Raw genomic sequence first — 19,799 nt, forward strand, 5'->3', positions numbered from 1 at the left:
ATGGAGAAGCAGCAGCACACTGACACACACACACACACACACACACACACACACACACACACACACACACACACACACACACACACACACACACACACACACACACACACACACACACACACACACACACACACAGATGGACAAACCTGTGACAGAAAGACAGGAGTGTGTCAACAAATCTAAGCTGCAATTGCAGACTTTGTACAAATTGTCTCTAAATATCAAATAAGGAACATCTAAATTATGCAGGCGTATGTCAAAAGCACACATGCTAATTCATTCCTTTTGTGTTTGCTGCTTTTGTTCCTTCATAACACTCGAGACGTGAAAATGAAATCAAAATTGGGGCGAGATTTGAGCACAAAGCTGACAGGCCTGTTTTGTCTTTGCTTATTGTCACTATTCTCCCAGTGGTCTTTGGAGGATAGTGTGCGCAGAAAGCCTCCTCGTGGCTCCAGTCACTAGGCAGAAAGCCACTCAACGGCAGGCCGCCACGGGTCAGGGAGCAAACACCTTCACTTGTCAGCCAGCATCTCAGACTGACACACAATACCTGTGGGTGGCCCCCCCCCCCCCCCCCCCCGATACGGCTCAAATCACTGACTGAGTTTGGCTCTGCTCACTCTTCACAGACCTGGGCCTTCACACAGAATGAATCAAAGCTATAAAAACGTCTCACTGCCGCATATGAGCCTGCTGCAGCGGCTTTGTTGATCAACCCTGCAGCCTGCTTTAACATTTGGCTTTGTCATGGAACATGCTTCAAACAGTCACACATAGCTAAGGTTACTACAATACTATTAATGTGGAGCTCAGCAGCAAGGCAGGAGTTCAGTTATTAATGCTTTGAATATTTAATATTGTGTTTGTATGAATTTGTGTATGTATATATAATATAAATATATAGAGACCATTCTCCTAACTTGCCTGTATATATTATATGAATGATTATATAAATTAGGGAAGGTTTAAGTATACATTGATATTGTATGTTAACATATATTAAGATGTTAAAAAAAAAAATTTAAAAAAAAGGGAGAAGGGGTCGGATTACATAAGTGTAAACTTCTTCCGACCCCTTTTCGGACGTGTAATTAGCAAAAGCTTTATTGTTTATTGATATCAGACAATTGCTGGGCAATATACATTATATACAGTTTATTCAATTATTAATTAAATATTTTGTTTTGTTATTGCATTCATTTGTATCTGTATCATGTCTGTATCATCTTTTGTTTCATTTGTATTTTCTTTGGTTTTACACGCTCGAAATAAATAAATAAACTAAACTAAACTAAATATAGGGCTAAACAATTATTGTAATATTGTTATATTTTGTTAATAAGATAAGATAAGACTTTATTTATCCCGAAGGAAATTGTTGTGCCAGAGTAACAAAATACAATAAACACAGCAGCACAACAGCAACACTGTACACTAAAAGAGCAATTAAATATCTACAGACAACATGAAACATAGAAACATAGAAACATAGAAACATAGATGGTCACACAATCAATGCAATTATTAGCAGTATTTAGTAGTTAGCAGTGCAACAAATAAAACGTAGTGGCAGTTACGTAATTGCACGTTATCATAGCATTATTAATAATAATAATAATAATATAATATTGCGCATAGTTATATATAGCAGCGAGTGTATTGTATATTTAAGCAATAGCTCACGACAGGCCGTGGTATATGCTCATTATATCACAGCTAAGGGGCGTGGTTCGGCCCGACGCGAAGCAGGCAGTTTGCTTTTCAGCCCAACTGTATACTGTGTTTCTCAGACGCGGAGGGATACTGACTTATTGTGAAAAGTAACTTACAATTCTACCCGTGGTATACGCTCAGTATATCACGGCTAAGAACCAATCAGATTGCTTGATTTGACTTGTCCGTTTTATAATGGTAATTATATTATATATTATTTGATATTATATTATAATGGAAGAAATATTACAAAATACAGTTTATTGGCCCCGGTCTACAAATTGTATTCTACACATTTAAGAAAACATTTTAATAATGCAAAAATACTGCTAAATCATCATATTGCTATTTATGGTTCGTCATTTTTTTCCTGAACATTTCAATCTGTGTGAATCAGAAAAAAAGATCCCAATGCATTTATCTTAAGTCTTTACTTGATAGACATTGACAGTTGCACTTTAATGTACACTATACTCCTTGAGCCATGTCCCTTTTTTATTATCTTCAGATGGAGTTCCAACTTGTTGATAGCCGCGCTCTCTGAAGTGACAATACACAGGTTTAGATTGTGTGAGTGAGTGAGCAGGGGAGGAACAGGCAGAGCAAATCCTTGAGGCCTGGATATTTTCTGGCTATTGTTTTCCTGGGGTGTAAAGTCAATCGCATGTAATCCTTCAGTAGTGCACAGAAGATCCCCTCAATCAAATCCAGATATTCCCTGTGTCTCTGCAAGCGCTTGCAGCTGCAATTTCTCTCTGGCTCAGTACGAGTGGGTGGCATTCAACCACAGAGGCAGATAAATGTGTTTTCCCTTTACATATTTGAAGCTCAAGCCAGGCAATAAAAGCACATTTTGTTTGATACTTTCTTTCAAATGCAATCACTTGTTGGCCATAATGGAGAAGGAATCAGAGTGGTCTGCACGCTGAGGGCAAATGGATGGGTCAGTGCTTTATGTGCAGCAGGATGCGGCTGCCTTGTTGGTTGCTGTTAATGTTTTTGATTTAATCCAGAGCTATCGTTCTACCCCCGCTCTGCCATGATAACATGCCCAGAAGGCTTCATCTTACATCTTGTAGTAAGTGGGACAGTAACCCCCCCTGGATTCAATGCATGGACATTTTCTTTTCTCTCCTATAGGATACATCTCTCTAGTTCATGAACCAGAAAGAAAGATGATGGAAGACTGGATCTGTCACTTTCAGAGCTTCTCCTGATTTTGTGGGAACTTATATTCAACCCGCTGCTGCTTTACAGTTGAATCTTTATGAAAGCCATGTCTTTTCTCATTAGGGAAAAACGGTTTGTAACTCCAATGCAGATGTTTGGTTTTACAGCAGTATGCTCTACTGTTCCCCCACAAACACATCTTTTCTAGTGGCACTAAACAGATGGTTGTGGTCAGTGCTGCTGCTGCTGCTGCTGCTGCTGCTGCGACATGACTGTTGAAGCCGAGTGGAGTGTGGCACACTTTCTGGATGTTTAATTGTTTCTTGAAATACACTTTGGAGCAAAAGCTTTCTGGCTACATAAATGGTCTTGAAATATCTCCTTTTCTTCACCTTGTAAAATACAGGGACATTCAATTAAATACTTCCAGCTCTTGGGGGTATGAATGAAGGGGTTGGCAAATGGTATCAGAGAGGAAGTGCAGCATCTGGACAGGAACTCTGACATCCGGGGAGGGGGAGGGGGAGGGGGAGGGTGAGGGTGTGGTGTGGTGTCTGACCTCTAACCCTGAACAGAGGGCAGAGGTCAAACACAGAAGATAGACTGCAGCTGTGTTGCAACATGCAACCCCACTGTCATGCCAATCACTGTAATTTACCTAGACAGATGTATCCCCGCCCAGTTTACCAAGCAGGCCTTAACAGGAGCTGACAGAGCAAAGGAGGAAGGAAACAAGGAAGGAAGGGTGGATGAAAGAAATGTAAAAAGACTCCTATCTGCACACGCGTGCCTCATTCCAAGGAGCTAGCATGGGGTCTCAACCCACCGCAGCAGTTTATCGAAGGCAACGTGCCTCCAATTAAAGGGTTCTTCCCAAAAGGTTTACTCACCAGCACCACCAGTAAGGCCCTCCTCCCATCCCACTCTCATTTTACATCTTGTGGCAGCATTCCTTCGCTTCATTCAGCCTCTTCCAGAGCTATTTGTTATTCTGCGGGGGAGGTAGGGCCTAATCATGCCAGAATCTCGTAATACCAAGTCTTTTAACTGCTAGATCAGAGAGTGTGAGTTGCGGGATTACGCTGAGATACGGGACCTGGCAACCCCACTTCACTCCACCCCTCTGCCTCCTCCACCACCAGCGGGTAGCTCCATTAGGCTCAACGCATTGCTCATTTTTCCGCAAGAGCTCCCTTGGGCTAAGAGGCAATTATGCAGTTCTGTGGCATAATATTTCATTCGCTTCACATTGCATTACTCTATGGAGGTGCTGGCCACTAACAGCTTCATGTGGCCCAGGAGGATGGGTGCAAACTGCTAACAACTTTGTATGAGTAAGGGGAGAGGGGAGGAGGGAAATCAAGACAAGGAAAGTTTTCAAGGGCACAGTGCTTTATCAGGAATCAGGTCTATTTCTACTCCTAAGCATGCGTCTTAGTTTAAGTCAGCAGAACATGAATACAAAAACATGAATACATTCACATATTACACATTAGTGAGTCCATTTCTCTGTATTATATATGTAGGAAATCATATGCAGGCAAAAGTTTGACATTTTCAAACGTCTTTGAATGTGGTGCTTTACTTTTTAGTTCTCTGAAATATGATTTTCACAGCCTCTTTGAAAATGTTCTAGATAAGCTTGGCTGCTGTATGACATTAAATATTTCACACAGCGACCAGGCATCCCTCAAGGCAGTCTTTCTTATTATGTTCACAGTACAAAGTTGACATTAAGTCCAAATACACACAAACTCGAGATGTGGAAATGTTCCAGGTGCATGTACTGAGGAGCCTTTCAGCATGGTGTGAGGATTTCTCAAGGTGAATGTCATCATGCCCTCATTTCCTTTTGTAGGCTTTGGGCTTTGGTTGGTGAAGTCCTCGTCACTTTGAGATACAAGTAGCTTTTTCGTCTAACAACTTCTGTTCGGGCACTGCGAGTCCTCTCCTGCAGTCCATCTTTGGTTGAGTGGCACACGCTGCTAAGTAGCTGCTTCAGAGAGGTTGTACTTCAAGCTTTTGTGTTGAATATATGAGATATTTATACAGTAGAAGAGATCTCTAAGCTCTGGCTTTGGTTTGTAAAGGTTTGAGGAAATTGTCCATCTTGAGGGCTTAAGTATGCCTATGTTCAAACTGCAAAACATATACTCATTCAGTATGTATTGCCTACTAAATGAATACATACATATTGTATAACAGCAGATTGTTGATACAGCAAGATGAATGATACTCAGTGTTCACTTGTAATGTTTCATAATGTATCATAGTTCACAAGCTAAATTATTAACAGGAACTTGGTGATTTGGGAAACTTTTTGATGCTATCATGAAACAAGTTAGTTTATCTTGATTTGATATCTTGAACATATTAATACTACTAACATGACAGGTGAGAATTTATATTCAACATATTTTTGGAACAAGTTTAACATAAAGTGCTTTCTCTTCATCTCTGTTCTGACTCAGCAGGCATGTGCCGCCCGGGGCCAGGCTGTTGTGTGATTGTCCTGTACTTGGGGGGGGTTACATTATGTGCTTTTGCAGGTGCTCAGCCCTGCAGGCCCCCGTCTTTTCCCCTTTATTTCAACTCTCACTTCTGCCTTTCGCTTCTGTCATCAGTTCAGCAACAGCAAACTGTCACCATCATTCACTTCATGTAAGAGGCGCCTTCTCTGCCACTCAAACATCCAACCAACATGTAGAATAGATATGTCTTTCAGTTGCTGGTTTGGGATTTGAGAAATAAAAGGAGGGTGAGAGATGCCAAACATCCATTTTACTGAAAGGTTTTGTACCTTTTACTTTGGACCTTTAGTCCTATGTCGTTATCAATATTTGAAATCCCTTGCTATTTATTTAGGCTATAGTTTGATTGTGAAGCATCCAGTCCATGTTCCCAGTCCACGTTCACTTTTCATTGATGCAGCTCAACACTTGGCCATTTTTGGAAAATGTTAGTGGACACTTAAAGGTGTGGTATAAGTTTGAGAAACCGGCTCGAGACACACTTTTTGTTATATTCCATGGAATGTTCGTAACATCCCGATAGCAATGAATATCTGAAGTGCTTTGACAATAAATCCATTAAAAAATGTCATCTGTGGAAGCCGTAGTGCTGTAAAAAGCACGACCAATCATCTGAGCCGGCCCGGCTAAAATAACTGGATGGCCTACCTGCCTGTCAGCCTTCCATCTGTGCACAAACGTATCTGGTGCCCTCATTGGTCATGTGCACGTGCGTGTGTGTTGGAGGAGGGGCTCTGTAAGGAAGTCTGAAGGAAGCGGCAGATTTTTTCCGGTTGTGTATTTTCAAATTCTAGCGCACTCGAGCTGGTTTCTCAAACTTACCTACCCCACCTTCAATTTCCTCAGCAAAATAAATTAGCCGAAAAAATTGCAATTTAATAGTTTATAAACGTTGTGTCTCCCTTTTGACCTTCTTCAGTTTATTCCGCGATGCCCAGGAAATGTTCATTACCAGCCATAACAAGTGACATTTTGCTTGGATTACAGCTGCTTTCTCATTTTAAGATACACAAGGCTGTTAGTGCACTTTAGCCTGACAACTGTCATTGGCTGTTCATTTAGTTACAGAACAGCAAGCATGCAAGTATCTGGATCTCTGGGCATTAGGTCTCCTTTGTCGAATCAGTTGAAATATCACCAAACATTCTACGAGATACATTTCTACATTGCTACAAGAAATGTGCAAGCCAGGCTTTGCAAAATGTGTCGCTTTAGTGTTCTGTAAGTGCATCTACCATCATAAATCTTCCTTTCTCACATGCTGACGGTGTTCTGCCCCTTGGAGCCATTTCATCTATAAAGTTTTATTACAGAAACCCACCATTAACGACCAGTCTTTCTCCTTGTTTGTAGAAATACGATCTGGGGGGCGAGGAAATAAGGAAGGATCGGTGCGGCAGCTGCCCCTGTACGACACGCCGTACGAGCCGGCGGAGAACGGGGGGGACTCTGACCCGGACGTGCGCTGCCCCAGAGAGAGCCGGCTGCCCCAGGATGACGAGCGACCCCCCGAGGAGTACGACCAGCCCTGGGAGTGGAAGAAGGAGAGGATTTCCAAAGCTTTTGCAGGTACGAAAATAACCACTAACATAATATATGACACAAGAAACCAAATCGTATAAATACTTTATTTCTCCAGCGGGAGATTGGGCTTAAGGAGAAGTAGCTAAAACAAAATGACTGTAGAAAAAACACACTCTTCGCTCATAATGCACACACATAACAGGAGCGATTTGTTCTTGAAACATACAGATAACAAGCTTTTTAAATCCCAATCAAAACACATGTATAGTTTAAATAGTTGCAAACTCCTTCAGCTCTTCCTCTTACATACAATAAGTACCGTACGTTTGTCAGAAGCTTAGACAGCGAATATAACCGTGTAAACTGATTCATGTTAGCGATGACTGCATTTCTGTAAGCGTTGCCTTTTTTCAATTTCAAGCTTTTAACACAGTTTACTTTCTGCTTCACTAACCCAGGTGTCTGCTTTCCCAGCGCTAACAAATTCAATTTTGGCTTCTGTCAGGTTGTGAGGGTTCTGCTGCTGCTGCTGCTTTTACACTCCCTGCTAACGCTTCTTTTTCTCTGCCTCTGTCAAAGCACCAGCTAAGTCCTCTCGCAGGTGTCCGGTCTTCTGTTTGCTGTTTTGATCCAATGGCTGCCTGTTTAAGCTAAGATGATACTGCTCAGGGGGGCATGGTGCAGGTGCATGTAGGTGCAGGTAGTCGCTGTGGTTTTAGAGCTTCAGCATGGCTAACACAGCCATAACATCAAACAGGGCTGTTCCTGGAAAGAAAACGGCTTTGGAGTATAAATAGTGCACCCCAAATGATGAACAAAGCAGAGCCTTTTAACTGATATAACAACAGAAAATCAGCAACCCATGACTCGATTTTTCATCGCCCCTTCTTTCTTTATATTTGTCTTTTTATCCTTGAACAGCTCTGCTTTGTTATGACTGCATTAGCTACGAGGGTTCTGTAAGTGGCACTGGATCAGGTCCCCACGGAGGAAAGGACTGCAACTCTAAACCCCTCACAGGTACCATTGGAGACGGGGCTGGGGAGTGTCTCTTGTCTGTCTGTTTACTCATCTTAGACTTTGATGTCTGCACCTTTTATGGGTCGTGATGAATCTTGCTTTTTCAGGTTTATTTTGTACTGAAATCCTCGGCACTAATTCCTTTTAGAATTGATGTTAAAAGCAGATAATAAGCCGTTATAAAGTTTTCTAAACACTTCAGAAATGATCAAATTCAAATCTACCAGCTCAGTATGTTAACAAAAGGTCAGCCACTTCAAATGGCCTTGATTGAATTGACATTATCAGGATGCTTCCACTGTGATTGCCGAGTGCTTTAAGATGACTAAAGTGTAGGCATATTCTTTAAATAAGTGTAACAAGTAAAACTTCTTGGTGCTGTCGCTGAACTTTTGACCCCACTAACTTTAAGGCTATTGTGGACAGAAAACACTTAAGTTAAAGAAACACTGAAACTGTATTTACTTTTATTGGGATGTTCTGCACACAAACCTGACTTGTGCTCAACTCACCAGGAAGACTAAATCATCCATCAATGAACTCTTTCTTTTTAATTACAGCTGAGGCGTTTGGGGAAATAAGTTGCCAAGTTTGTGATTAGTTTTTTCTTTACTCTTTGGAAGAGTAATTGCGCTTTTCCGAGGTGTAAATGTAATCTCACCGAGCAAGACACAATATGAGAATAATGGGTATTTTTCTTCATTATGTTTTTGATGACATTCTATTATTTTTTTAACTACTGTACAATTGTTTTGTTATTTCCATGTTTGTGTCTTTCGTGTGTCTCCTTTAATTTCCCTTTCTGTTTTCTGTCGATTTGTGACACTTTAATAAAGCAACATGTTTTAGTAGAGAGGATGAGAGCGAGATTAAACCCCAGAGGTGTTGATTGTGAGTTGGATGTAGTCGGATCTATCATTGTATAAATATAGTACATATTGGTGGGTAATATCTCCAAAATATTTATATTATATTGTGAGAAATGTTCAAAATCCTTGAGTCACTAAATTATAAAACCAACTCAAGGACACTAAAACACCCCCCACTGTGATGTATTTAAATATGAGTATTTTTTAATCTCAACTCTTAGCTTAATTTTGTATTTAGATCCAAACATTTACAATTGGATCTTTTAATTGTTTGGCTCCCCTGATAGAAATGTTGTTGCTTTTGTTGAGCTGGCTTATGATTATAATTCTCAATTTGTGTATGTTTTAATAATAATAATAATGCATTTTATTTATGGGCGCCTTTCAAAGCTCTCAAGGACACCTTACAGAGCATAATTAAAAACAAGCAACAAAGAAGATCACACAGTAATACAAGACTTAAAAAGAAATACTTAAAAACAAATTATCAGTTTAGAAAAAGATTATTAAGATATTGAATTTGCCCGTTTAAAAAGGTGTGTTTTCAGGCTGGATTTGAAGGTTGATAGTGAGTCCATATTGTTTTATTAGTTGTTACTTTCAGTTGCTAGCTGCTAATGGGAAAAGAGGCAGATATGGTGGTCTTCACTGTAGGATGTAATGTGTGTGAAGTCTCTTATGTGGCATTACACGGTAGCAAGCTCATCAATCTCATTTAGTGTAGACAAAACAGGAGGCTTAAGGGAGTATTTAGTGCATACTTGCAAGTGATGAGCTTTATACAAACCTCGTACCTCGTAACGTAAAGATACTTGCACTACTTAAAACCGACAAGAATAGATAACTTGATTTTCCCTTTTTGAAGACTCAGTCATCTTATAATTGTTCAGATGGAAAGAACCAGAGCAGGCTTTATCTCTCTGAATGCACACATCATATGTTTGTCTATTCTTTACCATTGTTCTATTTTTTACTAATGTTTTCGTCACCCTTTATTTGTGTTTCCTGTGTCTATCTTGGCAGTGAGGTCTTCATATGAGTCGCTCTGTTCTGCCTCTGCCAATGATTAGCTAAATAAGTGACGCTGCATTCTTAATCGCTTTCTTCCTCTCCTTCATTCTTTTTCTGTCAAGCAGCCCTCAGAAGAGTTTGTGTAGGGCGCTGTTTACTAACACATCCCTCTTTCAACCCCCTCTTTTACAGATAGCGTCCCTCTTTTGATGATGATTAATTACATTTCCTTTCGATGTCAAAGTGTTGGCTGGGAATCGGGGAAGATACGTATTTAGGTTAAGAAGAAAGCCGCGAGTCCTTTTTTGATTTATTGCACGTCTTCATTCTGTGTTTCATTCTGGCAGACATAATTACCCTCTATTTGGAAGACAGAAAGAGGAAGGATGATGGGAAAGGCTTCTTTGGGACAAGCCTTGTCAACATGGGCTTGTTTCTGTTGCAGGTGTCAGTGTAGACCGGCCTTGGATCCTGACATCAAGAGGCTTAGAGAAAGTTTCCCACCTTTCAAGGCTCGAGCATATGCGCCTGCACCCGAGGCTCTGATCTTTGCAACCAGCTTACCTTCAAATGTCAAGAAATTATACACTACTTTAGCATTTAAGTCCACTTGTGAGCCAGTTCTTTAGCAATGTTGACAGTCCCAGATTACCAATCAAACCCTTCTCACCCGTCCCTGTCTTTAACAACCAGAAACCATTAAGAACAAACTGGCTGAACAGCTGTTTCACAACTCTGATTTAGAAGTTGATGTCATAAAAACTTGAAAGTCTTTGGTATCACATTTCTCATAGGGGCAGTATAGAATTGTCTTGCATCCGAACTCAAAGCAGGGTTATCTGGGGTTTATGAAATGTTAGACTGCAGTCATGAGGTCATAGGCTTTACTTTAAGTTCCAGCTTGATGGGTCTGGACATGTTTGCCCAAGTAGTTGTGACATCCAAGTTGGGATTGGATTATGGTTGATTAAGAGTTGCTTTCGGTTGACACATCTGTTACTAGATATTTTTGGTCTCTCAAATTAAGGCAATTTAAGTGAATTTAGTGGTTAGGCTTTTTCAGAGATACATTTCCTGAAGTTGTTTAGGAGTTTGAGCCCTTTTTAGGAAAGTAGTCCCTTTTGAGACTATTACCAAAAAAGCTTAATGTGAGTTTGGTTTAGGATACACACCAAAAGCGCAATTAAATTAAAAAAAGATGTGAACATATAACATAAACCACCTATTTATGATGGATGATAACACATTAGTGTATCATTTGTTTACCCTTTATTTCAGTTCATTGAGATTTCTTGACAACCTGTGTGGTTATCTGACTGCCCTTACAGCCCGTCCACACGGCGGCGTGCGTTGAAGCTTCAACGCTTCTGCCCATTCACTTTGAATGGGGTGACGTCACACTTTGCCGAACTGCATTGTGGGAGCGTCGCTTCGCTTTGCTCGCGTTGCTTGCTTCAAAAGTTGAGCAATGTTCAACTTTTGAAGCTTCGACGGAAGCGCCAGCCAATCAAATCATATGCCAGTACAAGCTCTAGCCAATCAAACCGCGTGCTTGTGTGTCCGGGGCGGGAGATTCATGTGATTGGTTGTTGGTTGAGTTTCAGACACGCCCGCCGGCAAGCTTCAGCGCTCGCCGCCATGTGGACGCTGCGTTATTGTTTCATTGGACCTTATGTACTCCAATATGGTGATTTTTCCGTGTCCCCAGATGTCAGCAATTAAGTTAGAATATACAAATATTTTCAGGCAACTAATTCAGGCTGATTGAAGCACTTCTGTAGGCAGAAAGTCACTAAACTAAACCAAAGCTCCCTGTGTTAGGTTTCTAGAGAGCAATTTCCCCTCGGTTATGTGTGTAGGCGCTTTATGACTGTAATATCAATGAGTAATGATACTGCTCACCGTTTGGATTTAAGGGGCACTATTCTGCGCTCATCAGAAACGTTCACAGTTTATATTTCAACAATTACGTGGGGAATGAAAGTGTCTGCAAACAAAGTATTAGCTGATAATAAAAAAAGATGCACAACCTTACCAAGCCATTGAGTGGTTTCAGAGGGGGGTGGGGGATCAAATAAGTGCTGCCTACGCCCTCCCACCACAGTCTAATACCATCTGCGTAAAATACTATTTGTCTTCATTAATGATGGAGGAAGGAGAGCAGACTAATGCAGCCTTTTTCCTCGGTCGTCTCTATCGCTGCCTCACTCGCCTCTTCACAACACTTACGTTATTATTCACTGCCGGGCTATCTACTGACAGGTATGCAATGGAATTTAAATTCCCTGCCTTGTTAGGGTGTTGGGGGGTTGTGTACTTGCGGTTTGGTTAATCACTCATCCCCGCTGTCCCCCCAACCCAACACACTGAACCCACACTCGCCACAGCCTCTCTCCTCCTCCCTCATGGCTGCTGAGTAGGTGATGGATGAGCCTTGGGATGAGGAGTGAGGAAGACACATTAGAATTTGACCACATGGCGAAGCCCGCATGTGGGCTCGCATGTCCGTCAGTGAGCCCTTTTTGCATATGGCTCGCTCACTCACAGTCCCAGACATGGCCAGGCCGCCATTGGAAATCTGAGCCTCATCACAGCAAGATTGGGATCGAGAGCCATTGTCACTTAATCTCCCTGCCCTCTGTTACCTGCTACTAACTCCTTTCCCTTGGCTCCCAGCCAGCCGGGTACCCTGCATTTAACACGGGAGATAAGAGAAAGCGCTCTGGCTCGCTCCCTCAGGTCTTGGGGAGCTTTATGGTTTTTTAATGAATCTTCACGGGCTTAACGACCCAGAAACCTGAGGCTTAAGTCTAATGTCCTAAAATAAATAATTGATTCAGTTACAGTCCTGCGCTGGCTTTGCACCTGGGCTAAAGCCAGCTGTTTTGTGGGTGCCATGGCTCGGTTTCTCTCTGCATCCCCACGCTGTCTGTCACTCAGCAGCCCCGTGTCGTCCTCCTGGCCTCTGCAGCAACACCCTGCTGATAACCTTCCTGACAGACTTCTTTCATGAGCCTCAAACGTTCGCTGCGTTCTTTTTACCCAGCGCTGCCACACGTCTTATCTTCACTCACACACATTGGCCACACACAACCACACTGTGAACTTCCCTCACAAAGTATGGATGCTCCTCCAGCGAGCCCCCCCCCCCCCCCCTCCCGAAAGCTCCTGCTGCCCAGCCGTCACTAACGCATCTCCTCCGTCAATCTCAAGATAGAAGAGCAAGGCAAAGGCCACTTTTGATTTTTAATACAAACACACAGTCTTTCAAAACAGATCTGTGCTTTGAAAGAGAGCAGGACCGTATAATGTGACGGATACAGTATGCAGAGAATTATGAGGTGGCATTTCAGTTCCCCCGGAGCATTACACAGTTGTTATCTGTGATGATTTGGGTGTCGCCGGGTGGAACAAACACATCTTCAGAAGAGGCTGGTTTTGTTTTCTGCTCATAATGTGAAGCATAAACATTGCACTCTTCCAGCTTGTTCTGAATATGCATGCAATTAGCCAACCAAATTAAGCAGAACTAAATTAAATGGCGTTGTTGGAAACAAGCATAGCTGGTGATTTATGGTGCCGCACTGTTTACCGTGATGAAGTGCCATGGGCTAATGAAAAGCCTTGGTAAACAAATACCTGGCCTCAAAATAGATCTTCTCCTGGAAGAACAAAGGGAAGGTAAACACAGATTAAAAAGGGTCCATTGTTCATTGTTCAAGTATTCTCTGGTTCTGTTGATGAACTGTAGTCAACACACATGCTGTGAAACAAATAATTAATCAGTTGCAGTGTGTTTATAGCTGACTGAATGCCCCCCCCTCCCATCAGACTGCTGATCAACCTGTGTCCAGTCCACGTGACATCCAGCTAACAACACACGTTTCCAAAGCAACACACTGTGTTCTAATTTGAGAATCGTTAACAGCCTATTTCCCTATGTCAACAGCAGGCGATGTGTACTAGTATAGATCCAGGATAATGCAGATGAGAGATGGCATATTGATCCAAATGCAGTCAGATGACATGACAGAGTTGTAGAAATCTATTATACAAGGTCCTAATTAATTTGGCTTAACCTTATTTCTGTGTCTTTTCATTAAAAGGAAGCACAAACACTGCTGCCAATAATTAAATTAATCCGGGTGATTGTGTATAATATTCATATATTTGGACAGCTATATTGTGCTACATAGGTTAGGCTTCAAGTTCTTTACAATGAAAAGATTACCAACCAATTAAAATACAGAAGGTCACAAGATTCATCGTGAGTGGAATTAACTTTTTCCACTGATATTTACATCCAGTTCAACTTGACTTAAGTCCCATCCCTGTCATTTCCAATTATTTTAATCCTATGTTATGCTTATATCTTATTATACATTTGTATTTCTCTTTGCTTTGTCTATGTTGGCACCATTATACACCAAAGCAACCTCCTTCCTTGTAGAAACATACTTCGCATTAAACCCAATACTGTTCTGATCCACAGAGCTGATATATAGTCGAAATCTGTATGATTAAAACAGCTGTAAACCGTTGTGTGATATTATGATAGCTTGTATATTGATGTGTGAATCAGCTTGACTGATCTGCTGTTGTCGCCTAAGTCCTGAATTCAGATAGATAGCTACAGGTGTGAAAAAGCACTCATCCATATGGCACCTACGCATATAAAGCCAATGATTATTCCAGACCTTAGGGGATGGCAGCATTTTGTAATGGTGTTGCAAGGTGAGGGAGAATGCAGCCACCTAGAGTTTAAAAAAAAAAAAAAAGAATATTGAATCAGCCTGCCTTAATTTCCACATTTCTAAATACTATTATTCAGCTGTGCCACGGAGCGAATCCAAGCCACACTCGCCCACATCGTCTCACAGTGAGTCTGCAGAGTGGAGGCAGCCTTCTGCTCCCCAAACAATTACACGCTAATCTGCAATGTGAAATGAGTATTAGGCTTTTAATCTCATAGGAAGAGAGTCCCCTACTTCACCCCCAAAGTAGTGGAAGTTATATTAGCTGCTAAAGTTTCTGACCTTCTGTCTCCGTCTCCCAGCCTCCAGCCACAACTCTCCCATCTCTGCCATCAGTTCAGACCGCAAGCAGCTCCTCCTCCCAAACACCTTTCTTCAGATTATCCCCCTGACACCGCGGGCCTAGCTATTTAATTGCTTGTCGGATTGAATATTCTCCAGTTTCCCCTTCATCCAACCCGCTGATATTGCTTCTCATTAGCATGTCCCGTAGCACTGCAGCTGTAATTCCTCGTAGGGTTGAAGATAAACACGTCTCTAACATTACGCTCTTCTGCGCACTGAAAACTAGCCTCTATACGAAACATTAGAACACAGAGACACACTAATGGTTATTGTGAATACAGATGCATTATGTTCCTATTAACTGAAGGAGCACTGACAAAGTAATTGCTGTAATTTAAGTGATACTCAGTGGAAAATAATGACTGATTAGCAATCTTGTGTTTTTTTTACTCACAAAGTTTTTATATTTTTTTATTATGTACGTGTATGTTTCTCTAACCAATGAATGCTGAACAAATCTACAAAGATTATAGGGGGAAAACTTTTTTTCCAGATTGTATTGACACAAAGTGCTCCTGTATTTAATATGTTCTTGCTGATTTGCTTAACTGCCAATCTGTTGCTACTCTCCGTCAATTTGACCTCGTCCAACACGGCTGCCAGGTGCAATATAGCTATCAGAAACTTCAGATACAAGGGTAGACTAACATTGAAGGCTTTTTTTGCTAGTGTCATCCCATAGTTATCTGTTTCATTAACAAGCATTGTGGTGGCGTTTTAATCCTTGTCTACATGTTAATAGCCACCTCTATCGGGGTTGTGGGTTTTGACGCGCCTCTCTTTGTTTCCAAAGGATCAGCGTAGTTGAATCAGATGAGCTTTATTCATTGATCCACACGGCTACAGGAGGACACATTTCTTCGCTTCATAGTAACTCAAAGCTTATCTCCAACAGAACAAAAAGAACACGGTCAAAATACTTTTCCGTTTCCCCGTCTCATCAACATCAGCTGTGTCCTATCAATCTACCATATATAGGCATATAGCCATGCACGTGATACTGACGCACATAACAAATAATAAGTCAGCCTTAAATTAATACATTTGAAAACCATAGTATGACTCACAAAAATACATTTAGACGGTGAGTTTAATCTAATTTATATTATCATCAAGCCTAACTATTAGAAAATAATAACTCAATGGCTCCAACAAGCGTAATGAGAGCTTTTGGCCATGACTTCTTGTAGAGTTATCCTGGGTTGAAACCACATTTTCTTGGTATATTATTATGAGTTTTTCTTTTGTGGTCCCTTCCCCGTTGTAGTTTTGTTTCTATTCTTTTGTTGTTCTTTTTTTCTGCAACTTGGTTGGAAACTTGGAGTGTTTTGTAAGCTTCCAACTGTTTGTGTATACTGTAAAGGCATTGGCTACCATCAGTAGAAACTGTTTTGACGAAATCACACTCACCCTATTTTCTTTGATCTACTGTAGTAACATCTCCAGCACCATGGACAGTGACATCACTGCAACTGTTCTCACTGGGAGATGAGTGTATGAAGATTTATGTTCAAAATAATGATATAATTAAACCGGCCACTTAACTCTCAGAGGATGACGAAAAGCCTTCCCATCTCCATCCTATTTATAAAGTGTGCTCAGCTACTAACAAGTGGCTTGTTCAGTGATAGATATGCTTTTGCTAGGGCGCTCAATTTACCTCGGTAATACCCCGGCTGGACACGAGGCATGCATTATTTAAAGGGCAAAGCCGGGGAGTGTCCACTGCCAGGATGGATTGCTGTGAGGTGAATTCCAGTGAAGGATGTTGTCTACATTGTTGATTATCTTAATATAGAAGCCTTAGGTCTTTTCAAAGAGTAAGAGCAGAGTGTATGCTGAACTGTATCAGTGACCATCTGTAGCTGAGCTCAAGGCATTCCTATATATCATAGTCTGCACTTTGAAGTACAGCATTGCATTCTTGAGGGCTGCCTCTTATGTAAGTCTGTCATACAGCACCAGCTTGCATTACTTCTTATAAGAGTAGCAATTGAGAACTGTGCATTGCCATGTTTCTAATGTATCTCTGGTGAGACTTAAGATCCTCAGTCTGGATTGTGAGGATTGTCGAGTGAGAGCCATTGGAAAGGGGAACTCTTTAGGTAGGGTTGGGGTTTATTAGCACTGTATAGAATTTAAATCTGCTTTGAAATTTGGTTTTTCAGTCCTTTAACATTCCTTCTAGGAGTTAAGTTTCAACCTTAGTAAATACCAGTTGACCATTACACCGTTGCCCTTTAGAAATCGGCCTAAAATGAAATCCATAAAGGCACCTGCTATCAAAACCCAACCCTACTTACTCGTACACTAACTTGAATCTTTTTCCAGTCCTGTTGTGTTCCTCTCCTTGTGTACTCCACATCTACTGCTGATTCTTGGATTACCAGCTCTCTACTACAATGCTCTATCTATTTTTCACTTCCTCCTTTTCTCTTTTTCCTCCTTGTTTCCTGCCATAACTTCCCTTTCCTCACTTCCTTTGTGGTTGTCCATTTATGCCTCTTGTTGCTGTCCTCTCCTTCCCTCCATCTCTCCTCTGGTGACTCGGGGCGACACTTGCAGTAGAGATTAAAGTGATCAAGGACCTACCGTGGCCCCCCCCTGTCGGGCAGCTCAACACCAGCCCTCCCCTGGTGGAGGGGCTGGAGTCTCCCTCGCAGACGGCTCAGCCCTCGCCAGGACAGACCAGCTGTGACCAGCACCACCATGGTGGGTGTTGGTGTTCACATTGTCCAGCGTCTTTCCCATCATCGACCCCCCCCCCCCCCCAACCCTTTTCATCCGCCAATCCATCAACCATCCAGTCATCCATCCATCCATCCATCCAATCCCTTTAATGTCATTATATATCTATCTGTAAATCTGAGGAACGGTTTGACTGGTGAAGAGTGTGCATGTGTACGATAAATCAGCAATGTGTTGCATATCCGTGCATTTAAAGTAGATAATAATTTAACAACAAGAACTCTTTATTGTGCATTTCTTGTTCGTCCTCTGTAGAGAGTGTTTTTTTTTTTAACTGTCGGAATACTCTCAAAACACACAACATATAACTGGCAGATACAGGTGTATACAACAAGAAGAACATCACAACAACATAACACAAGCATGTTACTTTGCGGTCAAATCTTCTGCCAAAGCGAGTTGTATTGCAGAGTAGCTGTAGTGTGTAAATGCAACCAGAGGGGTGAAGGTTGAGGCATGGGGATGGCAGAGGCTGTGTGTTATGGTCAGTGCTCTGTGAGGGGTGGGGGAGTCGGAAGGCCTATTCTTTAAAAAGTCATGTTGGTGATTTGCTTGCTTGTTTCCATTAGCGAGGGTCAGTCTGGTGATATAGGTAAAGTACATTATATTTGGCTTGCGGAGAATATCACCAATACTATTATTGCATTAATAGGTGATATGGATGGGAATCAAAGATAAGATAGGACTTGATTTATCCCAATTTGGGAAATGTTTGTGTTGCGGCAGCCTACAAGACGTGGCATTTTACAATAACAATTAAAAAGACTAGAAACAAACAAAAAAGTTGAAAATATTCATGTTGAATTTAAAAATAAACACAAATATAAAGCAAGTTATTATATATGCATAAGTATGTGAGGGATGGAATATTACATATTAAACTGAATATATAAATGTAGAATGTACAATCAAAACAGTTTTTAGGATAATTCTCTCACGTCTAATGCGCCGACACTAAAGTCCGTTATTACTGTACTTTCTGACAGAGTCTTCTAGAAGAACTGCGCAACGTGACTTTAGGTAGCAGCTCAGTAATGACTGCACTCTTCCATCTGGATTACATGTGGCAGAAAATCACTGATTCTTGTGCAGGTTTTTAGGGCTGAAGGCTCATTAGTTTTAATTGTACTAAACTGCCTTCTGCATGCGTAATTGCCATTCGCTGTGACCCCCATTTCCTCTTGTCAACATACTCATAACTGTCCCAGATGTCCCCCTGGTTCAATGTTCTCCACAGGTCTACATGATGTGAAAAATGAAGCTCATTAGAGTCCATAACACTTCTTGACTTGAGTCTCTTTACCTCAGCTTTTACTGTAATTTACCATCTTAACAAACAAAACGCAAAGTGTTTTTTGTCAACACCGATTGAGCCATCAGTTGATTCTTGAAAGCACACTTTTGGCTGCTGTAATTACCCGGGGTAAAGAAGGACGTGTAGCAGAACGAATGCCAGGAATGGGATTTCCCCCTGGAAGAGCGGGAAGACTTGCAGTGAGACCGTGTAAGAGGACACCGCTGTGTGCTAAAGGCGAGGACAGGGCAAGAAGTTGATTTATATCCATAAATCCATGGGAAAGGTTCTGGTTCCCTCTGTGATGTCAGTGGGTTTAAGATTGGCGTCCAGCTGTAAAGTGATCCTCTCTCTGTCTGAGCCAGTATGGCCCCACTCTACATCTTGGGGGTCAAAGGCCAGTGTGGCAGACAGAGGGAGGGGGGCGGCCTCCGTGACCCCGGTGAATACAGTTACAATGCACTCTCTTGACCTCGTCGTACAGGCAGACCCTCAGTCACACACACTGAGACATCCAGGTTGCTAACATTCTCCAGATTGGCTCGGCATGTTAAATAGCTAAGGTTATGTATGTGTATGTATGAGGTGTGCTCCAATAGAGACTGGGAGAAAACAATATCCATTAGAGTTCAGGGAAATCTGGCTTAGCCGTCCAACCTCATTATCAAAATGTAAATGCATCTCGACAGGGCAGATATTACATCTACATATAAATGGAGGGCTCTTTTCTCTGAGTATAATGAGAAGCTTTTCGCTTTTGTTTTTTGACATGAATGAATTATCCCACGCTTTTGAAGCATTCCTCCTACCTTCTCCT

General features: G+C 41.6%; 1 protein-coding gene across 4 annotated transcripts in view; it reads left to right on the plus strand.

The window, feature by feature from the left end:
- shf (Src homology 2 domain containing F) overlaps positions 1-19,799 on the plus strand; it is a 100,672-nt gene that overhangs the window by 64,657 nt on the left and 16,216 nt on the right. Inside the window, exons 3-5 of one of the 4 annotated variants that reach the window (XM_079662762.1) lie at positions 6,771-6,986; positions 7,863-7,961; positions 17,506-17,652. In XM_079662762.1, the coding sequence (XP_079518888.1) occupies positions 6,771-6,986; positions 7,863-7,961; positions 17,506-17,652 (462 nt within the window). The remainder of the gene's footprint in view (positions 1-6,770; positions 6,987-7,862; positions 7,962-17,505; positions 17,653-19,799) is intronic. The other 3 variants (XM_079662764.1, XM_079662763.1, XM_079662765.1) reach the window with 3 other exon arrangements.

This window comes from Notothenia rossii (assembly GCF_949606895.1).
Source record: "Notothenia rossii genome assembly, chromosome: 2".
Classification (NCBI taxonomy): domain Eukaryota; kingdom Metazoa; phylum Chordata; class Actinopteri; order Perciformes; family Nototheniidae; genus Notothenia; species Notothenia rossii.